The 25,403-nt window shown below is 34.6% G+C and overlaps 2 protein-coding genes, 1 long non-coding RNA gene and 1 pseudogene across 5 annotated transcripts; 3 read left to right on the top strand and 1 right to left on the bottom strand.

Annotated features, from left to right (window-relative positions):
- Positions 1-4,085: 4,085 nt before the first annotated feature.
- Positions 4,086-7,130, bottom strand: LOC127566101 (band 7 protein AGAP004871-like). The gene is made up of 7 exons (XM_052007663.1): positions 7,042-7,130; positions 6,837-6,987; positions 6,665-6,785; positions 6,423-6,598; positions 4,712-4,877; positions 4,347-4,653; positions 4,086-4,274 (listed from the first exon to the last, which is right to left on the bottom strand). The coding sequence occupies exons 2-7, from the start codon at positions 6,929-6,931 to the stop codon at positions 4,228-4,230; spliced, it is 912 nt and encodes a 303-aa protein (XP_051863623.1). The 5' UTR covers positions 6,932-6,987; positions 7,042-7,130; the 3' UTR covers positions 4,086-4,227.
- Positions 7,131-8,469: 1,339 nt separating this feature from the next.
- LOC127566100 (golgin subfamily A member 6-like protein 6) lies at positions 8,470-10,280 on the top strand. Of its 2 annotated transcripts, none has more exons than XM_052007662.1 (4): positions 8,470-8,588; positions 8,662-9,259; positions 9,402-9,551; positions 9,633-10,280. In XM_052007662.1, exons 1-4 carry the CDS (start codon positions 8,525-8,527, stop codon positions 9,646-9,648), a joined length of 828 nt encoding a protein of 275 aa, XP_051863622.1. In that variant the 5' UTR covers positions 8,470-8,524; the 3' UTR covers positions 9,649-10,280. The 2 variants fall into 2 exon arrangements, with proteins under 2 accessions (XP_051863622.1, XP_051863621.1); XM_052007661.1 differs by having other exon boundaries at positions 9,614-10,280.
- On the top strand, positions 10,178-11,652 carry LOC117575958 (uncharacterized; annotated as a pseudogene).
- A 4,534-nt stretch (positions 11,653-16,186) lies between these two features.
- LOC127566103 (uncharacterized) lies at positions 16,187-19,343 on the top strand. 2 transcript variants are annotated; one of them, XR_007955393.1, is made up of 3 exons: positions 16,187-16,594; positions 16,681-18,902; positions 18,973-19,343. It is a non-coding gene; the product is annotated as an uncharacterized LOC127566103 (long non-coding RNA). The 2 variants fall into 2 exon arrangements; XR_007955392.1 differs by lacking the exon at positions 16,187-16,594 and having other exon boundaries at positions 16,608-18,902.
- The last annotated feature ends 6,060 nt before the right edge of the window (positions 19,344-25,403 follow it).

The following is a 25,403-nucleotide window of genomic DNA, read 5'->3' as shown; positions in this document are numbered from 1 at the left end:
TACACCAAGTTGAATAGACGTGCTTATTGCTGCTGAAGCAAAATATCGTCTATTGTCCGCTATCATTATCTTACCATCTTAAACATCGTAAAACTTAAATTTAAAGCAAAAACTAAGTACGGTTTTACAAGGCAAACAGCCTTGTACTCAGTGATATATCATATGATAGAAAATACATTGATATACTAAATTTAACCTCCAGTATACTTTAGAAATTATATTGATTTGGTACATTTGAATCTGTGATACTCTATGGTATATTATGTATCGAAATACCGAATTCTCCTTCGCTATATTTTAGAAATTATATTGAATTGGTACATTTAAAGAATTGCACCTCTTTGTTTTGCTTTAAATAAAAATGGGTACAAGGTATGTCAAAGTCGAGTCGACTATTTATCTTTCTTCCTTGTTTTATTTGATGCGAATCTCTAATATGCAGTATTAAACACTCTAGTTTATTAATATTAAAGATGATTTCAACTCAAGGCAAAAATAACACCTTCAATATTTGCCAGTTGCTTAAAGAGAAAATTTGTCCTTACTAAAAACCCTCAAATGTTGTTGTTGTTGTGTTCCCCCACAAGTTTTAAATTTAAATTTAAATTAAATTGTTAATTGTTTCTGTGTCGTCAATCTTGATCACGGTTCTGCAGATGCATCTTAATTTGAGGACACTATCATTCAAATTAAAGAAGAAACCACTGATTTTATAATATGTTGTATTATGTTATTTTATATTTTCCACAAGCACACAACCAGCCACTTTGAAGTTCCTAGCAAGAAGAAGAAAAGACATGCAAGTATGACCATTCTATAATTAATGCGTAACGACAATTTTTGTAATGTTACCAGACGTAATATATAGGTTGCGATATATTCAACAAGGCGTTGCCATAAATTCAACAATCGCTTTCTAGGGATTATCATTAATGTTATCTCTAATTTGAAGTGACGTTATTTAACAACTAGCTTACAATCTCATATACTCTTCCGCAAATTCTCTTCTTTATTTATAAAATTGTCGTTTAATAAATTAAAGACATTGGCTCTCTTAATTGGAGCACTATTAGGGCTCGCAAATGAAAAACTGCCAAAGCAACACAATAACAATTACTGATAAGTTAAATTTTTCTATGCAGACATCGGGTAGAAATGAATCTTAAAGTAATTGCCAAAAGTCAAAAAGCCAAATCTAAAAACGAGGTAGGAATGCCAAGGGACCATAGTGCGACCTTGTAGAGTTTAGATAATAGAGAAGTGTGCAAACGATATTCGCAGTTTCCATTCAAATTGTTGGGCAATAAACGAATGTCGATAAATGAGATTGACAATGACAAACATGAAATCGAATGCAGGCACTGAGGTTAACACGAAGATGAAAAAATGCCAGTTACCGAGTCAATAAAAACACACAAAAAAAAAAAAGAAATCAGTCTGATAGTAAAATCGTGCTGAGGTCAAATACGAACCAACTGTGAAAAGACAAGCAGAAAAGAAAAAAACTGACGAAACTGGACCGAAAAACCTTAAACCGAAATGAACCCTTAGGAGTGACAGCTGAACGTCTGGGTTAACAGATGGCAGAACATTTACGGCCACAGTGGCCATGTGTCAGCCGGTGTCCGACCGATTCCAAGGTTCCACTTGCCCTCTCCGGATATGGAAACATTTTGGCTCTGGTTTAAATAAGAATTAAAGAATACCCTAAAGGATCCCAGCTGAATTGCCAACTAACACACATACGTGCATGTATGTGCGATGGCTTATTTGGCTCTAGTTGTCCACTTCTGGGGGAAAAGAGTGCACGCAAAGGGGCAAATTTCCAACATTGCCACTTGCTGCATTTGCCATTTGCATAAATCAAATTTGAATATGCATCGCTGACTAGAAGAGGCACCACCAGACCAGACCAGGCCACCAGAGAATGTGAATCCAGATGTGGATACGAATGCTTTACAAACTCACCGAAATGTTTGCTGCTGTACGACTCACTATGCATGTGTTGCTGTTATTGCCGGAGTTTGTCATGCCCCACCTGGGCATGATCACGCACCAGGGGAAAGGCACGCACTGAGTTTACCCAGAGCTTATATACAAATGTATGTATGTACAAAGTAATATGACTGTGACAACCATCTACTCCACAAAAAAATATTAAAGCATTGCTAGTAGTAATCTAATGGTATATTCTATGTAAATATTGAAATTAAGGATAAACAAGTAAGAAAGCTACAGTCAAGAGTACTCGAATGTGAGATTCCCGCTACCCATTTTGAATAAAACAAAATATTGCGGTATTTTTTTAAATATACTACAAAAATATACCACAAAATATCAAAAATATACTGAACTGTATATATTTGGTATATTGATATGGTACTACATTTAATATATACTATAGAGTACAAAACATTCCAGATTGTCAACCAAAGCAATTACGACCCTTAGTAAGTAGGTGTTTTTGCCCATACAAAAGTATTTCTTTAATAACTTCGACAATTTTTTTTTAATTTTTTTTTTAATTAGAAACCACAAAGACTATAGTCATTATTGTATATGTCAAAATTCGCAGCTCTAGCTTCAAAATTGCGCTTGTTATTCGATTTTATTGATTTACGGAGGTGGAAGTGGGCGTGTCCAAAAATTTGAATCAAACTTGATATGCGTGCACATATAACAAATCGAAAAATTATTGCTCTATCTCTTACAGACGGACAAATGAACAGACGGACAGACGGACATGGCTAGATCGTCTCGGCAGTTGGCGCTGATCAAGAATATATATACTTTATGGGGTCGGTGATGCCTTCCTTCTACGAAAATTATAATACCCTTCTACCCTATAGGTAGCGGATATAAGAAGAGGGAGAGCAATTTATAATAAATTGTAAACAAATAATAAATCTACAGTCGAGTGTGCTCGCTTCCCATTTTTAACAAAACCAAAACATTCCGGTATTAATTTTAAAATATACCAAATTATATATATACAGCCAAAGCTACTAAGATCCGTAGTAGGTGGGCGTTTTTGCCTATACAAAAGTATTTTTTAACAAAAATTTTCAGGAATCTTAGAAACTACAGTTATTATAGTCTGTACCGAAATTCTCCACTTGTTATTTGAAGAGTATGTGCCTACAGAAAATGTATGCGAAGGGCAGAAGAAAGCGCATACGATCCCATGAAGTGTATACATGTATATTCTTGATCAGCTCAACACCCGAGACGATATCACCATAGTTATGAACACCTAGATGTCAGCGACTAAAACAGATATAGCAATCATTTTTTTTTTCGACAGCACTTATTATATTTCCACTTCCGAGCTCGAAAATCACTGAAAAACAATAAATAAAATAGCAAAGGTAATTTTGAGTTAAGATTTTTGGTACATTTAATAATAACGACAGTTTTTCTGACTCATGATTTAATTAGTATATTTTGTACTCTATAGATTATTTTCAATCTAATAGTATACCAAATATAACCTGAGGTATATTTTATAATATTACATTGATTTGGTATATTTGAATAATCAAACCACTTTGATTTGCTATTCCCAAAAATGGGTAGAGAGTGAAAATGCGAAATACCTTCATAGTCGAACACTGTAGCTTTCTCGATTCTTTTATTTGATGTATATCTATAATAAAAATTACATTAATTTTATTTTATTTAATAACTATACAAAAACTAAAATAGGCTATGCCGTACAATATATTTCTTGACTTCAATTACTTTAAAACACTCTATTCTAGTATCAATAAGTTTGAAATTTAAAACGATTCTGTGTTGTAACTTTGCTGTATTTCAGTTTGTCAAGTGTATTCCTCATGTTTCTTTGTTGTTTAACTTTCTTTGAAATAAGTTTATTATAGGATCCGAGTGTCAACTACAAGTATACACAGTTTTAGTGGCAGCTTCTGTGCCCCGAGCACAATTAAATAATAAATGAGCATAGTTATAAACATTCGAATGAGATGCAGGTAATGCATTTTGCATTTTTTAAACAGGAATTATTTCACGAATATTTTAAATGGAAATGGACAAATCTAATTTAAAATAATAATAGACAACAAAAATGAAGCGCTATATATAAAAATATAGCATTCACATTTTCTTTAATAAAATCACATATAATTTATTATTGTCAGTTCAAGTAATTTGCGCTTGCTTTTGTTTTCTAAATGAGCCGGAAACGACCCTTGGTATCCATTTTTACATCTACTTAGGAAAGTCAGTTTGGGTTGACTTAGCGTTGCCATCCAACTCTGCGAAAATGAAATAAATCAATACAAAATTGGCTTCGGAAAAGGTCATCGAATTAATTAAAATAAATATACTGTATTCAATTATATTGGGAACAATTTTCTTTTCGGCGTTAACTTCTGGATGTTCTGCATTATTGTTATTAATAAGCGAAGTGGCTGGGGTTATCTCTTCAGGAGTTCTTCTAAAAATTGATGATACCAGAGATGAAAATAAAATCGAACCATCACGCGACGATATATCGCTGAATTTATCTGTATCCTTTTTGGGAACATCTCCACCACTATTTGTAAATGCTGACATCATTTCCATGGGAAATGGATATACTATAGTAAGATTGTGCTCTTGAGCTACCGATGATAATGTCTGCAAATGGCGTAACTAAAAAGAAAATATACGTTAGCTTTATAAATTATGCACAAGTGGTCAGAGTATAGACCTGGAGAGTAATTTCGTTTTCAGCCATCACATTGGATGCTTCCTTTAGTGCTTGCGAAGCCTTTAGCTCGCCCTCTGCAGATATAATCTTAGCACGAGCATCTCTCAGTGCTTCAGCCTCGGATGCTAATGAGCGCTGCAGACTGTCAGGCAAATTTATGTCCTTTCTGGAGAAACATAGAATTTTTTTTGAAGATTACTACGCGACCATAATCTTTCAGATATAAATTGGAATACAATTCTTACAATTCAACTCGTTCAATTTTGACTCCCCACTTTTCGGTCGTATGATCCACAGACCTAGTAATTTTCTCAGACAATATTTGTCTGGATATGAGCAACTCATGCAGTGTCATGGATCCGACCATATTCCTCAATGTCGTCTGTGCAATAAACAAAGTTGATTCGTGAACATTTGAGATTTGAATTGTGGCATGCATCGAGTCCTTAATACAATAGAAAAGAACAGCATCGATACTAATAGTTACTGAGTCCTTAGTAATCGCATCCTGAGAGGGTATCACTTCCACCCTGGTACGAAGATCCACCAATCGGTAACTATCAATGCATGGCAAATGCCAGACCAAGCCTGGTCCTCGAGCATTCTTTCTATATCAATTGTATTCAGTTAATATTAGTATTAATTTTACAAATACTTACCTAACGCGGCCGAGACGAAATATTATAGCTCGATCATATTCGTCTACTCGAAAATAACATATAAATATTGAGATGGGAAAAGTGATTATCACAATAAACCATGACAATGCAGTTCCAATTATTTCAAATGAAGTCTTCGGTTGGTTCTCAGCTATAAAATAATTAATCTAATGAAGTCAATTTTAATTCGTATTTAATTTTCAATTTAATTACATGTTTTAATGTATTGCCTATCTTCGTTACGCTTATTATTATTTTTCTTGGCACTCGCAGACATAATTGAATCTTGAAAGTTCTTCCGTTTTTGTATTATTTATGAAATATGATTAGTAATTATAGTTCGATTTCATAAAAAACATTTTGTAAATCAATTCTAACAAAAAGATTTAAAAATCTAAGCAAGACTGTGAAATTAAAATATACATAAAATAAATTCTATATTCTTGAATTTTCTATTACATTAATATCAACCATAAAAACCTATGACTCTGAAGAGTCTTTTATATTTTCCCTAATATTAGAGGCCAGACACAACGCTGAGCTGGATATAGGAGCTTCATCGCTATTCGTTTTATTATTATTAGCTTGTTCCTTGGGTAAATTATGCTCACGGGAGCTCAATATAGGAAAAATTGAGCCAAAGCCCACAGCTGCACCACCTTTCTTTCTATTACTGTTCTCAAAAGGCTTCATCATTTCCAAAGGGAAAGGATACAAGATCTTAACGTTGCGTTCTTGAGCAATCGAAGATAAGATCTGCAAATGCCTTAACTGAGCAATTTAAAATTAATAATCAATTATAAAGCACAATTATTTGAAAAATATTTACTTGAAGAGCAATTTTGTTTTCCGCCATCACATCGGAAGCTTCCTTTAAGGCCTTCGATGCATTCAGTTCTCCCTCTGCTAGTATAATTTTAGCCCGAGCATCTCTCAACGCCTCTGCCTCACTGGCCAATGATCTCTCAAGACTTTCCGGTAAACTAATATCTTTCCTAAAAGAACGTTTGCAAGTACATTTGTAAATCATTTAAACGAAATTAATGTCTTACAATTCAACTCTTTCAATTTTGACTCCCCACTTTTCGGTTGCGTGATCAACAGCAATTGTTATCTTCTCAGACAATATTTGTCTAGATATGAGCAACTCATGCAGTGTCAAGGACCCAACCATATTCCTCAATGTCGTCTGTGCAATAAACAAAGTTGATTCATGAACATTTGAGATCTGAATTGTGGCATGCATCGAGTCCTTAATACAATAGAAAAGAACAGCATCAATACTAATAGTTACTGAGTCCTTAGTAATCGCATCCTGAGAGGGTATCACTTCCACCCTGGTACGAAGATCCACCAATCGGTAACTATCAATGCATGGCAAATGCCAGACCAAGCCTGGTCCTCGAGCATTCTTTCTATATCAATTGTATTCAGTTAATATTAGTATTAATTTTACAAATACTTACCTAACGCGACCGAGACGAAATATTATAGCTCGATCATATTCGTCTACTCGAAAATAACATATAAATATTGAGATGGGAAAAGTGATTATCACCATAAACCATGACAATGCAGTGCCAATAATTTCAAAAGTTGACTTAGATTGATCCTCAGCTGAAAAGTTATTGCATAAATTTTGGGTATTACAGTATTTGCTTCTCTAATTACTTGTTTTTATATATCTTTTCCCTTCTTTACGATCGCGAGGACTCCGTGGTCCATCGGAAGGTATGCGTTCAACGTCCGAGCTGGGTTTCTTTTTAATTATAAGGTTAGCCCGAGCATCTCTAAATTGCAGCCTATGCATTCAGAGTTTGCATAATCGTCTACAGAAATGTAACTAAAAACTTTTAGATTTATATGAAATTGCATTTTACCCAATTTCATACAACGACAAACTTTATAAAAACAACTCAGAATGCTCGTTAAGAAATACAACGACGTGGGAATACTCTTCATAAAAACTAAATAATATTTATGTGAATAACTTAATGTTACTTAACATATGGGTTTATTTTTCTTTCAATTGCCCCTGTGTTGTAGGGTATTAAAAAAACAAAACAAAATAAATATTGAAAATGGCTAGAAAATAGTACTGGTCAGAGAAAAACTTTGTCGCAGCCAGTTACCAAAAGTTGGCTGACTAAAAACTTAAAACTTTTGTTTTCTCGCCTATTTTTTATGGCAACTGACAACTGGAACCTCGAAGAGAGGATGCTGCCTGCTGGCTAGATAGCTGGTTGGGGGGAGAAGTAATAACTTCAGAATGACTTTTGTTGTTTCCTTGTAATGCATTGTGTGGCAGTGGCAAAATTCAACTTTTTTACTCCGTGACCACATGTGCTTTCCCAAAGTTCTTCATTGTTTGTTGTTTGTTTTATTTTTGTATTCGTCTCTCTCAGCCAGATTCATGTGATCCCATCATAAAGTAATTTATGTGATTTGCCCTTCCTTCGCCCGATTGCAGGTAATTGCATAACGTAACATTTAATTTGGTCAAGTGGATGCCTATAGAATAGACGTCGTTCTCTATGAGATCTTGACTTTCATTTAATTTCCAATTAAAGGTTTCAGGCTTAAATTGCAGCTATGCATTCAGAGTTTGCATAATCGTCTACAGAAAGTAAACTAAAACTTTTAGATTTAGTCAATTTCATACAACACAAACAGAAAATTACTCTATTATGCTTTGGAGTCAACTAGGAAACATTCTCCGATGATGTTGATGGCTGAGATAAAGTTATTGAGTAACCCAATGTTACCCAACATATGGCCGTATAGCATATGAAGTTCATCCCTTGGCTGAGTAAATGAAAGTCAACTCAAACAAAACAAATATCGAAAATGTCTAGAAATTCGTAATGGTCAGATATTCACTTAGTATGTATAAATGAGCATTGAAATCGCTATTCAACAACTGTAAAAATAATCCCTCGCCTATTTTTATGGCGACTGACAACTGTTAAATCGAAGGAGAATGCTGCTGCTGAATATATTTCTGGTTGGGGGAGAAGTAATAACTTCAGAATTTCTTTATTACTTAATCGTTAATAAAAAATCAACACAGTTCCGTTGACAAATTTGTAATGTCATTCAACTTATTACATCATTCCTAAAAAGATAAAAAGCTTAAAAAAAAATAAACAAGAAAATGTCGGAGAACCTTAAAGAAGGTAATGCAGATACAATGGAGGAAATAAAGGGCGTTTTAAAGGGTAATTAAAATATCGCTGACACAAGAATGTCAAGTTTAACAAATTTAATTAAACACGACATTTATGCTTGTAGATTTTAGTACTGCCCGTCAAGCGCTGATAGTAGGAGTTCTGCGAGTTCTGTCAGATGCAATGGAACATCTTAAAATATCGATAATATTACCAAAAATGTTAGAGAACCCAAAATTAGTGGTTAAGGTGCTGACTGGATCATCACATGAGCGAGCTATCAAATTAGTTCAAGACTTTGCTCGAAGGCGCGAAATTATAATAAAAGAGCAAAGAAATCCTTTGATGGATCACGGCATGATTATGATAATTGACTACTTTCAGAGCCACAATGATATATATAAACTATTTCAAGATTATTTCCAACATTTAACCGCCAAGGAACAGAAACTTATAAGAAGCTTTGAAATGCTGTTGGAGTCCGCTAAGCGACATCTGGAGAAGGATTCGATTGCCCACATTCAAGAGGAGCGCCGTCTCTTAAAAATTTATCAGGAAAACAAAAGGCTAAAAAAATATATTGCCAGAAACAGGGTTAAAATAGCATTATTCAACAAAACGAAGCGATGGAAAGTAATGACGAGAGCAGTATATACAGATAAAGTCCTACATGAGTGGGATGAAAAAAAAATCGAAAATGAGCAGTTCCTTGAAAATGAAGCGTAAGTTCAAATACTTATATACTTAAACTTAATACTTATATTATGGTTTAATTAAAAAAATTAAATATAGTGATAAAATAAATACTTATATACTTATACTTAATACTTATATTATGGTTTAATTAAAAAAATTTAAATATAGTGATAAAATAAATCGTAAGATTCGCAATTACGAAAAGGCAAGCGTGGATAATCAAAATCAAATCGAGCAAGAGCTAAACGTTACGAAAATTGAATTTAAAAAACAAGATAAAGAAAGCAAAATTACAGAGAAACGCACACGTGAAGAGAAGTAAGTATCTATTATTATTAATCTAAATATATAATGTAATCATCGTTCTATTTCCTTTTAAGAAACAAGCTTTTGTTACAGCTTCAAAGCGTGGTAAGAAAATATGATACCACGATGGCTGAGAAAATAATTGAGAATCTCGATGTAGAAGATAAGTTGGAAAAAGCGAATAAAGAATTAAACAACTTTATGGTAACCTATCGAGCAGAAGAAAAAATCTACAATGAAATTGTAGTGAAGCGCGAATTACGTGAAGAACGTGAAAAAATGCAGAAAATTCTAAAATATATGATGAATCGTGCTGCCCGAAAAATACAAAAATATTGGAAAAAGTGGCGCAAAGAGTTGAAGGCGAAATCAAAAGTGAGACGTGTCAAAAAGAAATATTAAAGGAAGTATAACTATAACTAAATTATCAGATTTAAAAAATGTTCCACTTGATAATAATTTAAAGTTCATTGCTAATCGTATCCGTGAAAGTCCGAAAAGAAAATTCAAATTTCTAAGTAATGAATGAATGAAAGAAAATTCAAGCAACCTTTCCGAAATCTAGTAATCAATAAATACTTGCTTTATGTTACTAGGAACATTTCTTTCTTTCAAAAAATACTTTTTCATTCGCTATTATGAGTTTAACATTGAGCCGCACTACGAGTATTGATGAACTTGGAGAGCATGTGCAGACTGTTGAATTCGGCACAAATCTGCTTAGTACCTAGATTAATTGCGTAATTCGAGTACTTAAGGAGTCCATAGAAATCGTAAAAATTTCCCTGATTTTACCGCATATTTTGGAGAATCCAGATGAAGCTCGAAGTGCTCTGAAAGGATCAAAATATGAGCCAGCTCTAAAACTTCTGGAAGATTATACGCTGCGCCGTGATATGATTATCAGAGAGAAAATACCACCATTAAGTGATCATGGCATGATTAAAATAATTGATTTCTTTCAAAATAACTATAAGATCTACGAGCTCTTTCCAAAACTAATGAAGAAAATATCACTTCGCGACAAATATTTCTGATAACTTTTGAAAGGCTTTACAACATCTGCGAGCATCACCTGTTACGCAGTTCCAAAAAAGAAATTCACAATGAACGCCAGCTTAATGACATCTACTTGGAGAATGAAACTATTAAGAGAAAAATTGAGAAACTAAAGGAGGATTTAGCCAAGCAGATTGTCCGAGAACGATGGAAAATGGCTGCCAAGATAGTATATCTACACAAGTGCGAAGCGAAAATTATAGAGAAAAAACAACAACATGAAGAGCGAATGCGTAATGAAAGGTGTCAATTTAAAAATAATCCCTTTTCCAATTGTTAATAGCTTTAACTTTTATTGCAGTGACAATTGTCAAGAAATTATACGAATGAATCGAAAAAGTGTTGCTGAGGAATTAGTAGTGCTAGAAGCGGAGATTAAACCCTTGCAGTTGGAATTTGAAAAACAAGTCAAAATAAATCAAAACGATTTAAAGAATTTACGAGATGAAAAGTAAGGGTCTAAGTTACAATCTATTCTTATAACTCTTTATATATATTCGTATATAATTATCAGAACTAAGTTGGAACTTCAGCTCAAAGCCAGCATTGAGAAATATGACTCAACTATTCGTCAAAAAATGATCAGAAACATGGAACTTCATGATGAGCTGGTTAAATCACAAGAAGAACTTGATAAAGTTATGATTGATTACCATCGAGAGGCAGCAATTTTCAATGATATTGTGGTTAAATTCGAAAATGAAGAGATTCTCCGCAACCAACGTCGAATTTTGACATATATGATGAATCGAGCCGCAAGAACAATTCAAAGATATTGGATTAAATGGCGCAAGACTCAACGACGAAAAACACGCCTTGAGAAAAAGAAGATCAAAAAACAACTGAATAAATACAATAAGAAATAAATATAGAAACTTAGAGGAAATTTGCAGTGAAATATTTAAGCACATCGAAAATAAGTCAAGTGCTCCACCAAGTAAAGTTAATGATCTTATGAATGTCAATTCAAGCAAATCGGATTGGAATGTCAGTCCTAAGCTTATTAAAATACTTGGAAAGTCCAAAAGATATAATAAATGCTTTAAAATTAAAATTTCTAAACGTGATTTTTCCGGGTATTTACTGAGAGGAGGAAAGTTGCGTATTTACATAAACTATTCATTTATGTATATGAACTGAATAAAACAGAAAAATTTAATTAATGAAGCGGCATACAAATAAGTAGAAGCCATGGCTCAAAAAGCGCTAACAAAAATTCATTGAAATTACCAAGCGTGAAATGAGCAGCTGTCACTGGAGCACAAAGGACACTCAACAGACACGACCATGGTTCACGCAATCACATACACACACAGACACACACACACACGCACACTTCAGGAATGAAAGGACATGGGCAGACGGAGAGACTGAGAGACATGCACACATTGACACGCAGACAGAAGCTGACAACTCAAGAGAGAAAGCGAGTGGCAAATTTGAAATTTCATTAAATTTCCTTTTTTTCGCATTTTGCTTGGCAACCATATCGGCTTCATGGAAATTCTCGCCAGTTTAAGAATATATTGACTTTTATTTGTGAATATATCTACCAACTTTAGACGTATGAAATTCAAGGAGAACTCGAAAAGCCCAACTTATACGGTCGAGACTACCAAGTAAAAGTTAGTATTAATTTAAGTGATGGTCATCAGTTGACATAAGCTTCCAAGTACACTGACACTTGTACAAAAAGCATTCAGCATTCAGCATCCGAATGCTCAAGTGCAGATGTGTTCTTTCTTTGGAAATTCCGTGTCGCCATAACTTAATGTTGAATAAGCGATGCTTTTAATCTCCTAAGTCAAACGGAGGACTGGACATGGAGTGGACGCCATTGTACGCGTAATCAGCACATTGTGCTTTCAACATAAATCCTGACAACTCCGATAATTCCAGTCCGGCCGGAAACGCATGGCCAACGCTTAGGCAATGCTTTAAGCACCGTGGAGCAACAGCGCAACACCAACAGCAACAGCACATCAGCCAGCAAGCACAACCTGAAAGATAAAATCCCTTGCTTTAAATGGATTTACGCGTTCGCCAAAAGGCAGCCCAGCCTGCAAATACCTCCGTTGAACGTGAACTTGGACGTGGACTATAATGCAGGCGATGAAGGCGACAAAGAGGACAGCGTTGGACAGTCCAGAATGCCAAGAGGATGCGTGAATTTGCCAAGCCATAGAACGTGTTGGCATTAGCGACCTAACTTAAAGTTGATAAGGTTACAAAACATCTAAGTGTACGAATGTACATGGATGGACACTTAAGTAAAATTTTATTACTGTAATATGGATAAAAATTATAATGAATGGATTACTTTGAAAAATATTGTTTGCAATAAGTAATTCGATGTCATGGTTTAATTGAAAGTTAATATTAAAAACACTCTTCTCAAATGAAATTTATTGATTTGGAGTTTTGATTCCAAAAAATACTTATAATTATGCTGATTAGACTACTTATACTTATATTCTTTGTAATAATAGTCTAATAGTTTTTGCGAAGACAATATATAATATTAATGCATATATGACAATAAATAATAAGTAAACTAAAATAAGCAAATTTTAAAATCTTAAATGCAACCTATTCTTGTATGGAATATTCTTTGGAATATATATCGCCTTAATTGCACAAGTTAGGAGGTTGGTATTTGCACACTAATCGCACTCTAATGATCTTTAATACATTTTTTAATTTAGATGGCTAGCGCATAACTTTGATTTGAGAATCTTCTTATTCTATGCTGCCAATGGCGTAAAAGTAATGCGTTAAATGGTCCTTCGGAGAAAAAGCTTAAATTCCTGCGAAAGTGCTACTTTTGTCAGTAGAATCTTGTCGAAGACAAATAACTAAGATGTTTTTATTTATTTATTATTTTTTTGAGTTTTTTTAATTAAGTTAAATGTAAGAATATATCGGAATGTAAAGTGTGACTGTGGTCGATCGCTACATATTTTCAATAAAAACAAATAAATTCAGTATTATTCCTTCAATATACCAAACTAATAAAAAATATACCAAAGTCTAACACATTAATATACTACATTAAAAGTATACCATGGCGTACAAAATATACATTTTTGTCTACCACAGCAACTAACACCAGCGAAGCCGGTTATTCGATTTAATTTTTTAAATTCTATCCTATGGTTAGCAACTATTTCAAAGAAATATATATTTTGAATACCCAAAGGAGATATGAAATTCAATTCCTTAATAATATAATACTTTTTACACTTCTCTAGTTTAACATAAAGTTGCTCAAAATTCAGCACTCAGTTGAGTATTAAAAATGGTAAATTTAAACCAGTTTCATTGCGGCAAAACAACTCACACTTGCTTACAGAGTCAGACATGAACGCGACCCATTTTACAATTTTATTCACATCTGCAACTATGGGAGCACAGATAGTTATGTGGAGTATGCAACAGGAATATTGAACGAAGAGAGAGAGAGAGAGAGAGAGAGAGAACATTTTTGAACTACTAACGAGCAGAGTTTAGTTGTTGCTGGTTTTGCGTTTTGGAATAGCATTTTCTATTCATGCCTTCCACTTCATCCATTCTTGAATTGTACTTTTTGGCCTTTGCCGGAAATGCATTCGAGATGCGTGTGGTCAAAATGACCATTCAGTCTACCCCTTAGTTCTAACCACATGAAATGCCTAGACTCATTCGTTGTGTGCATGTTTGTCCGCTTTCATTAGCACTTGCAGTAGTGCAAAGACCTATTGCTTCCATCGTATCGAGTCGTAGGCCCATTTCAAGTGGTGCTACATATATATTTGAGGCTTCAACTTATGCCATCAGATATACGAGTAAGCTCGAATATGTAGGTGACCATTTGGTGATTGCAATGCGGAAAGCACGTTTCTGAAACCATTTACATTTGCATTTATTGCAAGTCGATTGAGCACTTAACAGGAAATTGACTCTCTTCGTGAATAACACAAAGATATTTCGAAAAGTAAAGCAATTATGATATTAATTTCAATTATGTTATTGTCTCATCTCTGCTGGTGAAGATAATTTGTGTTTGTTTCCTGATTGCTTTTGGTTTGCTTGTATCTGCCGCAAACTACATTCAAAGATTTACTTAACCTTGGTTAAATTGAAGTGTTGAACATAAAAATCTACACAGGCCAATTGCAAAATAAGAACAGAGAACAGGACAAAGAAATTCAAACTAAGTGATGAGAATATGATTACACAGAGATGCTACAATATGTGATATAATTTTAGACAAGTAAATATATTTTGCATGTAATACTATATCAATATACCAAATATACCATTTGACATATGTTTAGTATTCGTGGTAGATTTTCGGTATATTTTAATAGAAATTAGAATAAAATCGCAATGCTTTTGCTTTTATTTAAAGTGGGGATTTTTTACTTGTCGTTTAATTTATTCTGTCTGGCTTAGTGAGTTACTTTGCCACTCAGAAAGTGTAATGGTATATCCTTTCGCCGTATTATAAGCTAATTTTACACCAAATTCTAGTAAACATTTTCAATTTGGAACATTAGCTGAATGGTTTAACGATTCGACATTGTAAATAATTTGAATCAATGTGCATAGGAGTCACTGAAAATGAGCAATAAAAATGTTTTAATTGGAATTCGCAACAAATCGTATTGCATGTTAATTTAAAATTGCCAAATGCTGCCGACAACCAGAAACCGAGGACCGACGACCGACAACCGACTGTTGACGACCGCCGAAAACAGTCAATAAGTATAAAATAAACCAATTTCCCGCCGCATAGCCGGCGGTTATATGGCTGTATGAGTCTTGTGTGGGGGGGGGCTAGGACTGTGTTGGGCGACCGCAGGCGCGGAAGTGGAAGTTAAGCCGAAAATTTTTGGTATGAAAATGAAAACTTTTCGCCCGAAAGTTGTGTAAATGTGCGGATTGGAGTCGGAAGCATAAATTTCAATATAGCCAAAATGTCACGCATCCGCCTGGTTGACCAAAAATTGCAACACAAATTGAAACAGAAACAATTTGAAACCAGTTTGCATACGCTTCGACTAGGGCACGTTTTAACCCAATTTTTGGCCAACATTCTGCAACTGCCTGCCACCCCGTTGAACCACGTCCTCTTTAATTGAGCTTGAAGCGTCGCCTCCACATCTAATTATAATTGCCTATGTGTCCTTGTCGCACAGCCTGTCCCGGAGTGTTGGCGGTGGTGAGCAATATTTCAATGGTATCAGTTGAAGGCATCAGCACGTTCACAGGTATTATCATCATCGGAAACACGCCGTCAGTTCCGCCAAACATTCGCTCAATGGCCCAAAGATTTCGAAAGGAGTCGGTGAAGTTGCTGGCGAACTTGTTACCGAAATTAGCAGCTCTTGCAAGTGAGCAAATTCATTTTCTTCTGTCAATCTTTGTCACGTTGCTGCGAAGACTCTAACTAGAAGGAAAAATAGTGACGTTCTACTATACTATGCTTTATTATATTTACTATTGACTTTCTCAAAAATTGACAAGTTGAGCTCATTAAAACTTACCACCATATTCCTTACATTTTCAAACGTTTTTTTTTTTTATGAGTATGTACATGGTGCACATGGTGAAATGGATGTAAGCCTCGCAGAATAAATTTAGACTTGTACAGTTTACGATACTCTTAAAGCACACAGCTCGGTATGCCGATTGAGAGAGATGGAGTTTAAATTATAAAAGTTTAGTTATGTAAGGGATGCTTTTAGAAAAACAACTCAAAAATCAGTTTTGAATCACTTACATAAAGAGTCGGTCAACATTAATACGCTAAAATTAAAAGTTGGCGAATAAAACAAAAATGAATGTTTGAAATTGGCCTTTAAAGTTTATTTAACAACCGTGTTCTAATCGTGTTGTCTTTTTAAAGTAGTAATGACAATAATGTAATATGCAATAGTTGAGTGTGACCAAAGTAGCTTCAATGAAAATGCCCTGAAGGAGTATGCTAGAATACAATACTTATTATGTCAATAGTAAGTTGTGTCATGCAAACTTTTCAAAAAAAAATTAGTTTTAATAGAAATATTGTTGCCTGCCATTATTACAAATACTTACTCAGGACGGTTTTGAATTCAAAGTGTGGCCTTCATGTTGATAGTAACGCCTGCAAGCAATGGAAAGAAGAAGTGTGTGCGCAGTGTCCCAACTGGAAATTGGATGAGGATCCCGATAACCGTATCGTTAATGGTGCACATAAATTGATGACAACAGATGAATGTATGCGTCTGAAACGTGATTTGCGACATGCCTTTTTCACCAATAATGGTGAAACAGACTTTTGGATAATCCTGTTGCTTGTTTTGTTTATAATATTTTGTATGTCGCTGGCTCTGTGGCTTTTGGCAAAAGCGTTTGTCATTTCGCAGCCACCCCAGAAGGATTGCACTGATATCAGCAGTCAGGATCGACAAGTGGGTGGCCGCTCTTCAGTGGATGATGTAGTGCAACAGTTGCAAGACAAGTGCACCGTTCCCAAACATAGTGATGGCTTTTTATGTGCCTGCTTCCTTCTGGGATAGATTTCCAATGAACGAGTTCGTACAGAAAACCAAGAAAACCGAAGAAATGGCATATAAAGAGCAGTTCAATGAATCGGATGCTGAAGCAACTAATATATCAAGTGATGCAGAAACTAACGAATCATTGCTTACTGAAGAATTGAATGAAGATGAAGTTGTTACTGATGCCTCATCAATTTCAGAAACAACCAATAGAACTGGCGATCAATCTGAACAATCATCACACGAAGATTCGACCTCCGGATCCAAAGATATTAAGCGAACCACGTCCATTGATTCTATTGAAAAGATGCCCACACTTTATGACCAAACAACGAAAAATACAAAACCCGATCAAAGACGTCGTAAATTTCGGTGGGTAAATTGGCTAAGACGCAGTAAGCCCGTCGATTTCCAAGTCTAGAGTAGGCTGAGATATATATGCACCAAAAGAAATATCGGAAAACACAAATACATTTGATTTATACAATGAATCCAAGTTGCACTAACAATATTGAAAGTATCGAGTGCCAAAAGTGGATAAGTGAGGCTATAGCGTTCTGCAATCGCCTATTGGTTGCAAAACAACACGAGTTCTGGGATGATTGGTGGCTAAACGGGCATCCCATCGTCTACTATTATCTGCCACATTTTAAATCCATTTACGATTGCCAAAAACTGAAGAAAGTCATTGCGCGCCAACAATCCGAACTATCGTTTAACACAGAAGTTCCTCAGATGGACGAGGAAAGACTTGAGCCAGCTTGGCAAACTGCATTGATATTGATTGTCGGATGCTTGGCCTTGATTGTTATTGTATCCATGATATGGCTGCTGAATAGTTCACTACGACGCATTGCAGCACCACGATTAAGGGACTGCGAGTGCTCGGGATTCAGAAAAAAACGCTGTTGTGCCTCACCTAAATCATTCATTTCATTTGGCAAACCATTTGGTCCTCTGTCGCGTTTCGGCCCTTATAGAAGCAGAAGTATTGTGGTTCCTAGTGGCACCTGCAGCGGCTTCAAACGATAACTGAACTCAACTCAGCACAATCTGAAGCGCTCCCTTGACCATTGACAGCCAGAAGTGAACGCTACGCAACGCGAAAAAAAAAATCGAGTTGGAAACCAGAAACCAGAATTCAAATCACCAAAATGCACAGCAAAAAATAACGACAAATTTGAAAAAAAAATGTATAAAACCAAAAACAAAATGACGCCTCGCGGTTGTGCTCAATCGCAGAAAAGATTTATGAAATGTGTTCCGGCTGGATTTTTCTATTTCTGCGGGCCAACACACACAAGCACATAAATATCAGTGGCTGACAAGTACAGTGGCATCGAATTTCTAGTTTTCTAGTTATATATTTTTTATTAAATGTGTTACATTTTGCCAAAAATCTATTTGTCTTTAATTCCATGACCAATAAATGTTTCAATGTGTCGACTCGTCTGCAAATAAATGCAAGGGTTGAATATGCAAATGATTAACACAATATTTTCTTTTAGTAACAACAGCAAGCACATATTGAAGATGTATTTCAATCGTTCTTGTCAGAATGCAGCAATTAGATACTAGAATAAATACAATGTTTATTATTTATTGAACTTGACATATCTGGAAGCTAAAATATGCCCAAGTTATACATATTCTCTGTGTCCAAGTAGTATTGTGATTTTTTGTGTAAAAACAAAACAATCTCTGTTTATATTTGTCTCAAATTGGTTTACTAAGATAACATTTTTTTTATTTTTGATCAAATATAACACAAAATCAAGCTGTAAGTATTCTGTTATTCTTATAATAAATAAAAATCTGTGAAAGTTAAAAGTCAAGTTAAAACTCAACAGTTTGCAGCCATCAGTTTCCAAATACGGTGAAGTTATACGTCTTTTTAGTTTTACAAACAATTCAAATGGTTCTAATCTGCTACACACGCGATTCCTCGGCAAATTCAGTGGAAGCGGCAAACAAAAATGTTGATCTAAAAAAAAAGAGCATGCTGAGAGTGAAATGCACAAAATTGGCAATAAAAAATCAATTGAATTGAATTTCGAATTGAATTGAATTGAAAATGAATGGATTGCGAATTGAGTGAGCATTTAAGTGAAATTCAAGCAAAATACTTTATACAAAAATCTATTGGTTGTGCTATTTCATATTTTCAAGACGGCTTGCTTTGTGAAGTCTGGCAAATAAACTATACTTTTCAATTTATGAATTTTCCATTTTTCGCTTTTTGTTTCCCGTATTTTACGAATTTATTTTAGTGGTTGCGATGTCCCAGCAGTCCCGGCACTTAAATCACAGTCGCAACTGTAGCAAAATTGTAAACTTTTGCTCTACCAGAATACAATTATATATAAAAGTGTATATGTATTTGTGTTTGTATGCGCGGTGTGTTTGTTTATACTTTTAATTCATTGGACATTGCAGCTGCCGCAGTTGTAGCCTCTGCACTGCGTCTCTCTCCTCCCTCCCCACCTCATCGTTGCCCACAGCCAATCGCACTGGACCATTCCCATTGCTGGCGTGACTTTGATTTATTTGTTGGTTTTCATGCGCAAATGGAATTAAAAGTTTAACATTTACTGTGTCTGTTCTTTAACAAAAAATATTTCATGTAATTGACAAATTGATTTTGCTTTAATGTCAATATCCATATTGTATTTAAGTGAAGCTTTATTAACAATTGCCATTGGGATTATGACAGAACGCCATCGTGAATCACGTTGTCCAGCCACAGACGCATTCAAGCGGCACGTTTGTGGTACCAACTCAATTTTTATAGATCCATTTAATCCTTCTGCACACTTGGCTTTCAATCTAGAACTGACAACGAAAATCAATAAAAATCATTTTAATAGTTTTAATAGTTTTTAAATCTGTTCGAAGAGAAAAATGTGTTTATTTTAAAAATAAATTCGTGCATATACATGTATTTAGCAATAGGAAGTTTAAAGAAGAAAAGCTGAAATATGAAAAGGACAGTAGACGCATTTTATAAGCATTTGAATTTGTCTTCGTCGAGGAAAAAAAAATTAAACATGCACACGTATAGTAAAAGAATACTTTACATTATAAGCCAAGTATACAAGAAAAGGTGACGCTAAGCACGTGAGCAAAATGCACTTTACTCAGATTTACTTTACATTTCAACGTAGCTATAGGAGATACTAAAGAGCCTTTAGTAAAGAATGACTAACGTGGGATCGTTCACGAACGATTCAATTAAATCCACGTATTCTATAATATGAACTTACTCAATAAGTTCATCGTTCTTTGTTCAGTTCTTTAATTTTGTTCCTGTTCACTTTCGATATTTCGTTCGTTTGTGCTCACATGTTTCGATTTATTTTCCTTCAACTTCACAATGAAGTGTTGAACTTTAAAATTGGATTAAAATGGATTTTTATACCCGCTAACCATAGGGTAGATGGGTATTATAACTTTGTGCCGGCAGGAAATGTATGTAACAGGTAGAAGGAGGCATCTCCGACCCTATAAAGTATCTATATTCTTGATCAGCGTCAACAGCCGAGATGATCTAGCCATGTCCGTCTGTGTGTCTGTCCGTATGAACACCTAGATCTCAGAGACTATAAGAGATAGAGCTATAATTTTGTTTTCAACAGCATATGTTATGTTTGCACGCAGATCAAATTTGTTTAAAATTTTTGCCACGCCCACTTCCGCCCTCGCAATTCAAAATTTAAAGCTAGAGTTGCGAATTTTGGTATATACAATAATATCTATATATATAACTATATATATGATTTCTGAGAATTTGGTTGCGATCAGATAAAAATTGTGGAAGTTATTAAAGAAATACTTTTGTATGGGCAAAAACGCCCATACGTCTTAGTTTCTTTGGCTAAGAATCTGGTATATTGTGCCGTCTATGGTATATTTTGAATGCGGTACTATATCGATATACCATTTGGTATATTTTTATATTTTTCAGTATATTTGGTATATTTTGAAAATAATACCGCAAAATATATTGCTTTTATTTAAAATGGGTAGCGGGTATCTTACAGTCGAGTACACACGACTGTAGATTTCTTACTTGTTTTAAATTTATAATATGCGTTACAAATTCTATGTGAAAACATAAACACATTTACAAATCTAAATAGTATCCTACAGTAATAACATACTTAAAATAAAGCAATGTGTAAGCGATGAACGAAATCGAACAATTATAAATGTTTGGAACAAAATTCACTAAAAAAAAAAAACGACCTAGTTCACTGTTTTAAAATGAACGAACTAAACTTATTCATTCAATCTTTTGCACACAATCTTACTCATGGTATCCAATTGTAAAATATGTTTAGCAATACTTTGAAAGTGCGGCGAATTTGGATTAAATGATGAATACCAATTATAATTGGCTTCACTAATTTTAAAATATTGCTTATGACCATTTAAAGCAAATCAGAAATTATGCAAATAGGCAATCGCCTTGTTCACTGGACACCAGAAGAGGAATGTCCAATTAAATTTTTGGCTTTGAGCATTACATTGTTTAGGATGAAAGCTGTCTGGTTATTAGGGAGTCGTCGACAGCTTGTGGTCTGTAACAAACACATACCATATGTGGGTTAGATTAAAGACTCAAGGCAAATGAGAAGTTGGAGAAGGTGCAGGAACTCAAACTGGCTTTCATATTTCTGCGTTACAGCTTTATTCTTAGCATGATTTAACTCGTTGATATTGTGGCTTGCAGTCATTAGGCCAGCATTGGTGGGCATTGTTTGAACTGGTTTCTAAGCAACACCCAGTCCCAGCCTCAGTCCCTATTTATATTCTGTAAACTGCAAACCAGCGGCCCTCTTGACCAATGGATTGCTTGATTGTCCCGACATGCGGTAGTCAGCAGTCAGCAGGGTATGCGTGCAGCACGTTGACGTGCATTTTTATACTTGCTCTGATTTATATCCAAGTTTCCGCATGGAGCCAACTGCTGTGGATGTGGCTCACATTTCAGGAACTCAAACAAAGCTGCAAAAGCAGTATGGAAAATATTAATAATCCCTCGCTCAAGGCTGCCTTTTGTTGGACTCCAGCATGGTCCATTGAATTTATTACGGCTCGCTCCTTATTTATGTGTATGTCAATCGTTGCCCCCAGAGCACGTAGCACCAACATCTAGAGTATGCCAAAGATCGTCCTGTTCTTGGCTTTAAGGAACACGATGGTACACCGTAACATTAACCATCTGTCAATGCAATGATTACGGTAAACACTAATATTTCGTTATTTTCGTTTTTTCGTTCTTGAAATGAAAAAAAAAAAAAACGTTATCATACATAATTCAATACACGAAGTGCGTGTATTCTTCCTTGCTCTTGGAATATTTTAGCGTCATGCAAATCGAACCAGAGACAGAGTCATCATGGCTCATTCCGTGCCTTAGGAACATCATCCACACCTAGCTGAACTCTCTGTGACGTCTGATAGATGTCGATTGCATTGAATTTAAATATATGAATTTGAATTTCATTGCCATCTTTACTTAGTATGCACACGAATCGTAAATGCCCTGAATTTGATATTTAAGAGAAATATGCTATGTAAACATGCACATATTATTCAAAGTAATTCATTTGCAATTTAACCACAGTCAAGTTCTTCTCTAAGCAACTTTGAAAGTAATATAACTAATCCCAAAATATTTCATATTATTTTTGAAATTTTGTCTCTCTAATTGTGGCAGTATGAATAAAATACATTTAACAGTTTAAATAGTAAATGCCTCAAATTTTTGTGACCTTCTGACTCTTAATACTATAAATAAAAAGAATATTTAAATAATTACCAATAAAATTGTAATAGTTTGAGAATAATATTCAATTGTTTCGGCTGGGCCTTAACTATTAAAGCTTAATCATGCTAAATTGTTTATATTCTCTGAATGGCCAGTTTACATTTCACTGTAAAACAAACTGCACTATATTTTTCCACCCAATTAAGCCTGGAAAAGTACATGGGAGCTTAACTATTCATGTAATGGATACAAAAATTAAGCACATTAAATGTTATTATAAGTGTAAATGCTTTAAATGGAAATGCTAATAGATAGAGTCGCTGCAATTAATTCGCAGTTGCTTCAACTTTAACTTTAATTACACAATCTTCAGTTCAAAATCGTTTTCATAATGGAAACAAATCAGCTTTCACAGCAAATTAGCCAGTCAAATAGTGAAACTTTGACAGACAGAGACAGACCAGACGCAGACATGAGTTTGCCCTGCGGTTCCCTAAGTACTTACTTACACATGTATGCAGTATAAAAAAATATATATATACATATATATATATGTACTCTATAAAAGTTATAAAGTGGATCTCAAACAGGAAGGGTGAATGGAAAGGAAAACGCTCTGAAAATGTCACAGAGGCCAAAAAACTTTTGTGGCGGTCACAGAGGCATGAAAAAGCCAAGGAAATTCAAACAAAAGTGCAACAACTTTTGAGCACAACACTGTTGCCACATGCCTTTGCCTCAGCCTCAGACCCTTTTCTATGCGATTATCCAAAGTTGGGTTTTCAAGGATTTTCCTTTGTCATTCATTAGACTGCCATGCGATTACATATGCTGGTTATATCCGATATTAAAAAAAGAAAAATGGTAATAAAAAAATTGCAAATTTTTTTCATCTTTTACGTACGAACATATTATTGGGTTACAGTTTAATTGGTTGAGCGATTAATTCAAATGATGGTAATTTAAAAGCATTTAATCCGATTTTGATTTCAATGGGTTTGTGGTTTAAATGAATTCTGGATGACGCTTCCCATTTCATTTCTTGCACACAAATAAATACATGTTAAACAGTCAGTCATAAAACAAATTATATACGGCCCTGTCACTGGAGGATTACCCGCACTTTGTGACAATTTTTGGGGCTCGCTTTGAAGCCAAGTTGATGGAAACTTCTTAATCTGTAGCTGGGTGACGCCCTTAGCGCTATTTGCCACACTCACTTGGGGCAAGGGAAATTTGCTATGACATAGAATATTTCAATTGTATTTAAGCTCCCAAAGAAACCTATGCATTTGGTCTCCACCCATACCATCTTGATCGTAATCGCATCTCAGGCGCACTTTTCGCACACTCATCGCCCGCATGATGTAACTGCATCTAGAAGCATCCAAAATCTTAATGTGGAAATGGTTTAGCTTCATGGGACGGTGTCCCATAGTTTGGTTGGGCTTACTTTACATTTCGGGCGTATTCGACTTTTCAGTTTCCATTCCGCTTAAATTCTGTTCTGAACTTTGCTTAATAAAGGGCAAACTGTTGCATGGGCAACCTGAGTTGCCAGTGCGCATGACTGTTCCCACATTCAGAACGCTGTTAACCGATTCAGATTCGTGAACTGTTCCCAGTTTTTGAAAAATTTTAAAACAAAAAGAACCGTTTCTTTTATGGTTTTATGTTTTGTTACGTTCAATTGTAAACAATTTTATTAGCGATGGAAATGCGGCCTAATCTTGAAATCACATAGTGACGTCATGTTATAATTGTTAACTTCACAATGAAATGCGAATATGTAAGCAATCACGTTTAGTCTACGTTGAATTGTTTTAATAAAAATTGAGATACAAAATTATTTTTGTCATTATGTAAGCTATTTTTATTTTCCAATCGTAACTAAACTCATTATTCTAGTGTTTAAATAGATTATTTGCTATTAGGATATCAATAACTATAATAGGTAGTAATTCTTATTACTGTATGCAGATTTGCTGCTTGCAAATCGAAAAAGAAATGTAAAATTTGGATTTTGTCATATAACCATTATGGAAGTTAATTAAAAACAACTGCTCCAGTCGGATCTTTGGTTGACAATCAGGTATATATTGTCCTCTATGTAATTAATGAATTAAATGATATAGTATATGGCTTCGGTATAATTGCAGGTATATTACAGTGGCGCTCACTCTACAGAAACATTTTTATTTGTGATTTTTATTTAATATTTATTTGCCAGTTCAAAATAATAATATAATTTTTTAACCATTTCAAATTTTTGTTGATAATTCATATTCTATTGTGTATGGAACGGTGCTGCCGTTGATTCAGTAGAAGTTCAGGAAGGCGTGCTACGCCCTTACTAAACTTCTTTATTTAATTTAAATATATATAGATACACTCTTTTCAAGAGGTAATTTTGAAAGGAGAAAACAAATGCGACTACTCGGAATTAGATGTTATCACAATATATATTGATAATGAGACTATGTTTAGTAAGAATTTGGATATTGGTAT

The sequence above is a fragment of the Drosophila albomicans genome, chromosome 2R (assembly GCF_009650485.2).
Source record: "Drosophila albomicans strain 15112-1751.03 chromosome 2R, ASM965048v2, whole genome shotgun sequence".
NCBI lineage: Eukaryota > Metazoa > Arthropoda > Insecta > Diptera > Drosophilidae > Drosophila > Drosophila albomicans.
This window is presented reverse-complemented; position numbering and strand designations above follow the sequence as displayed.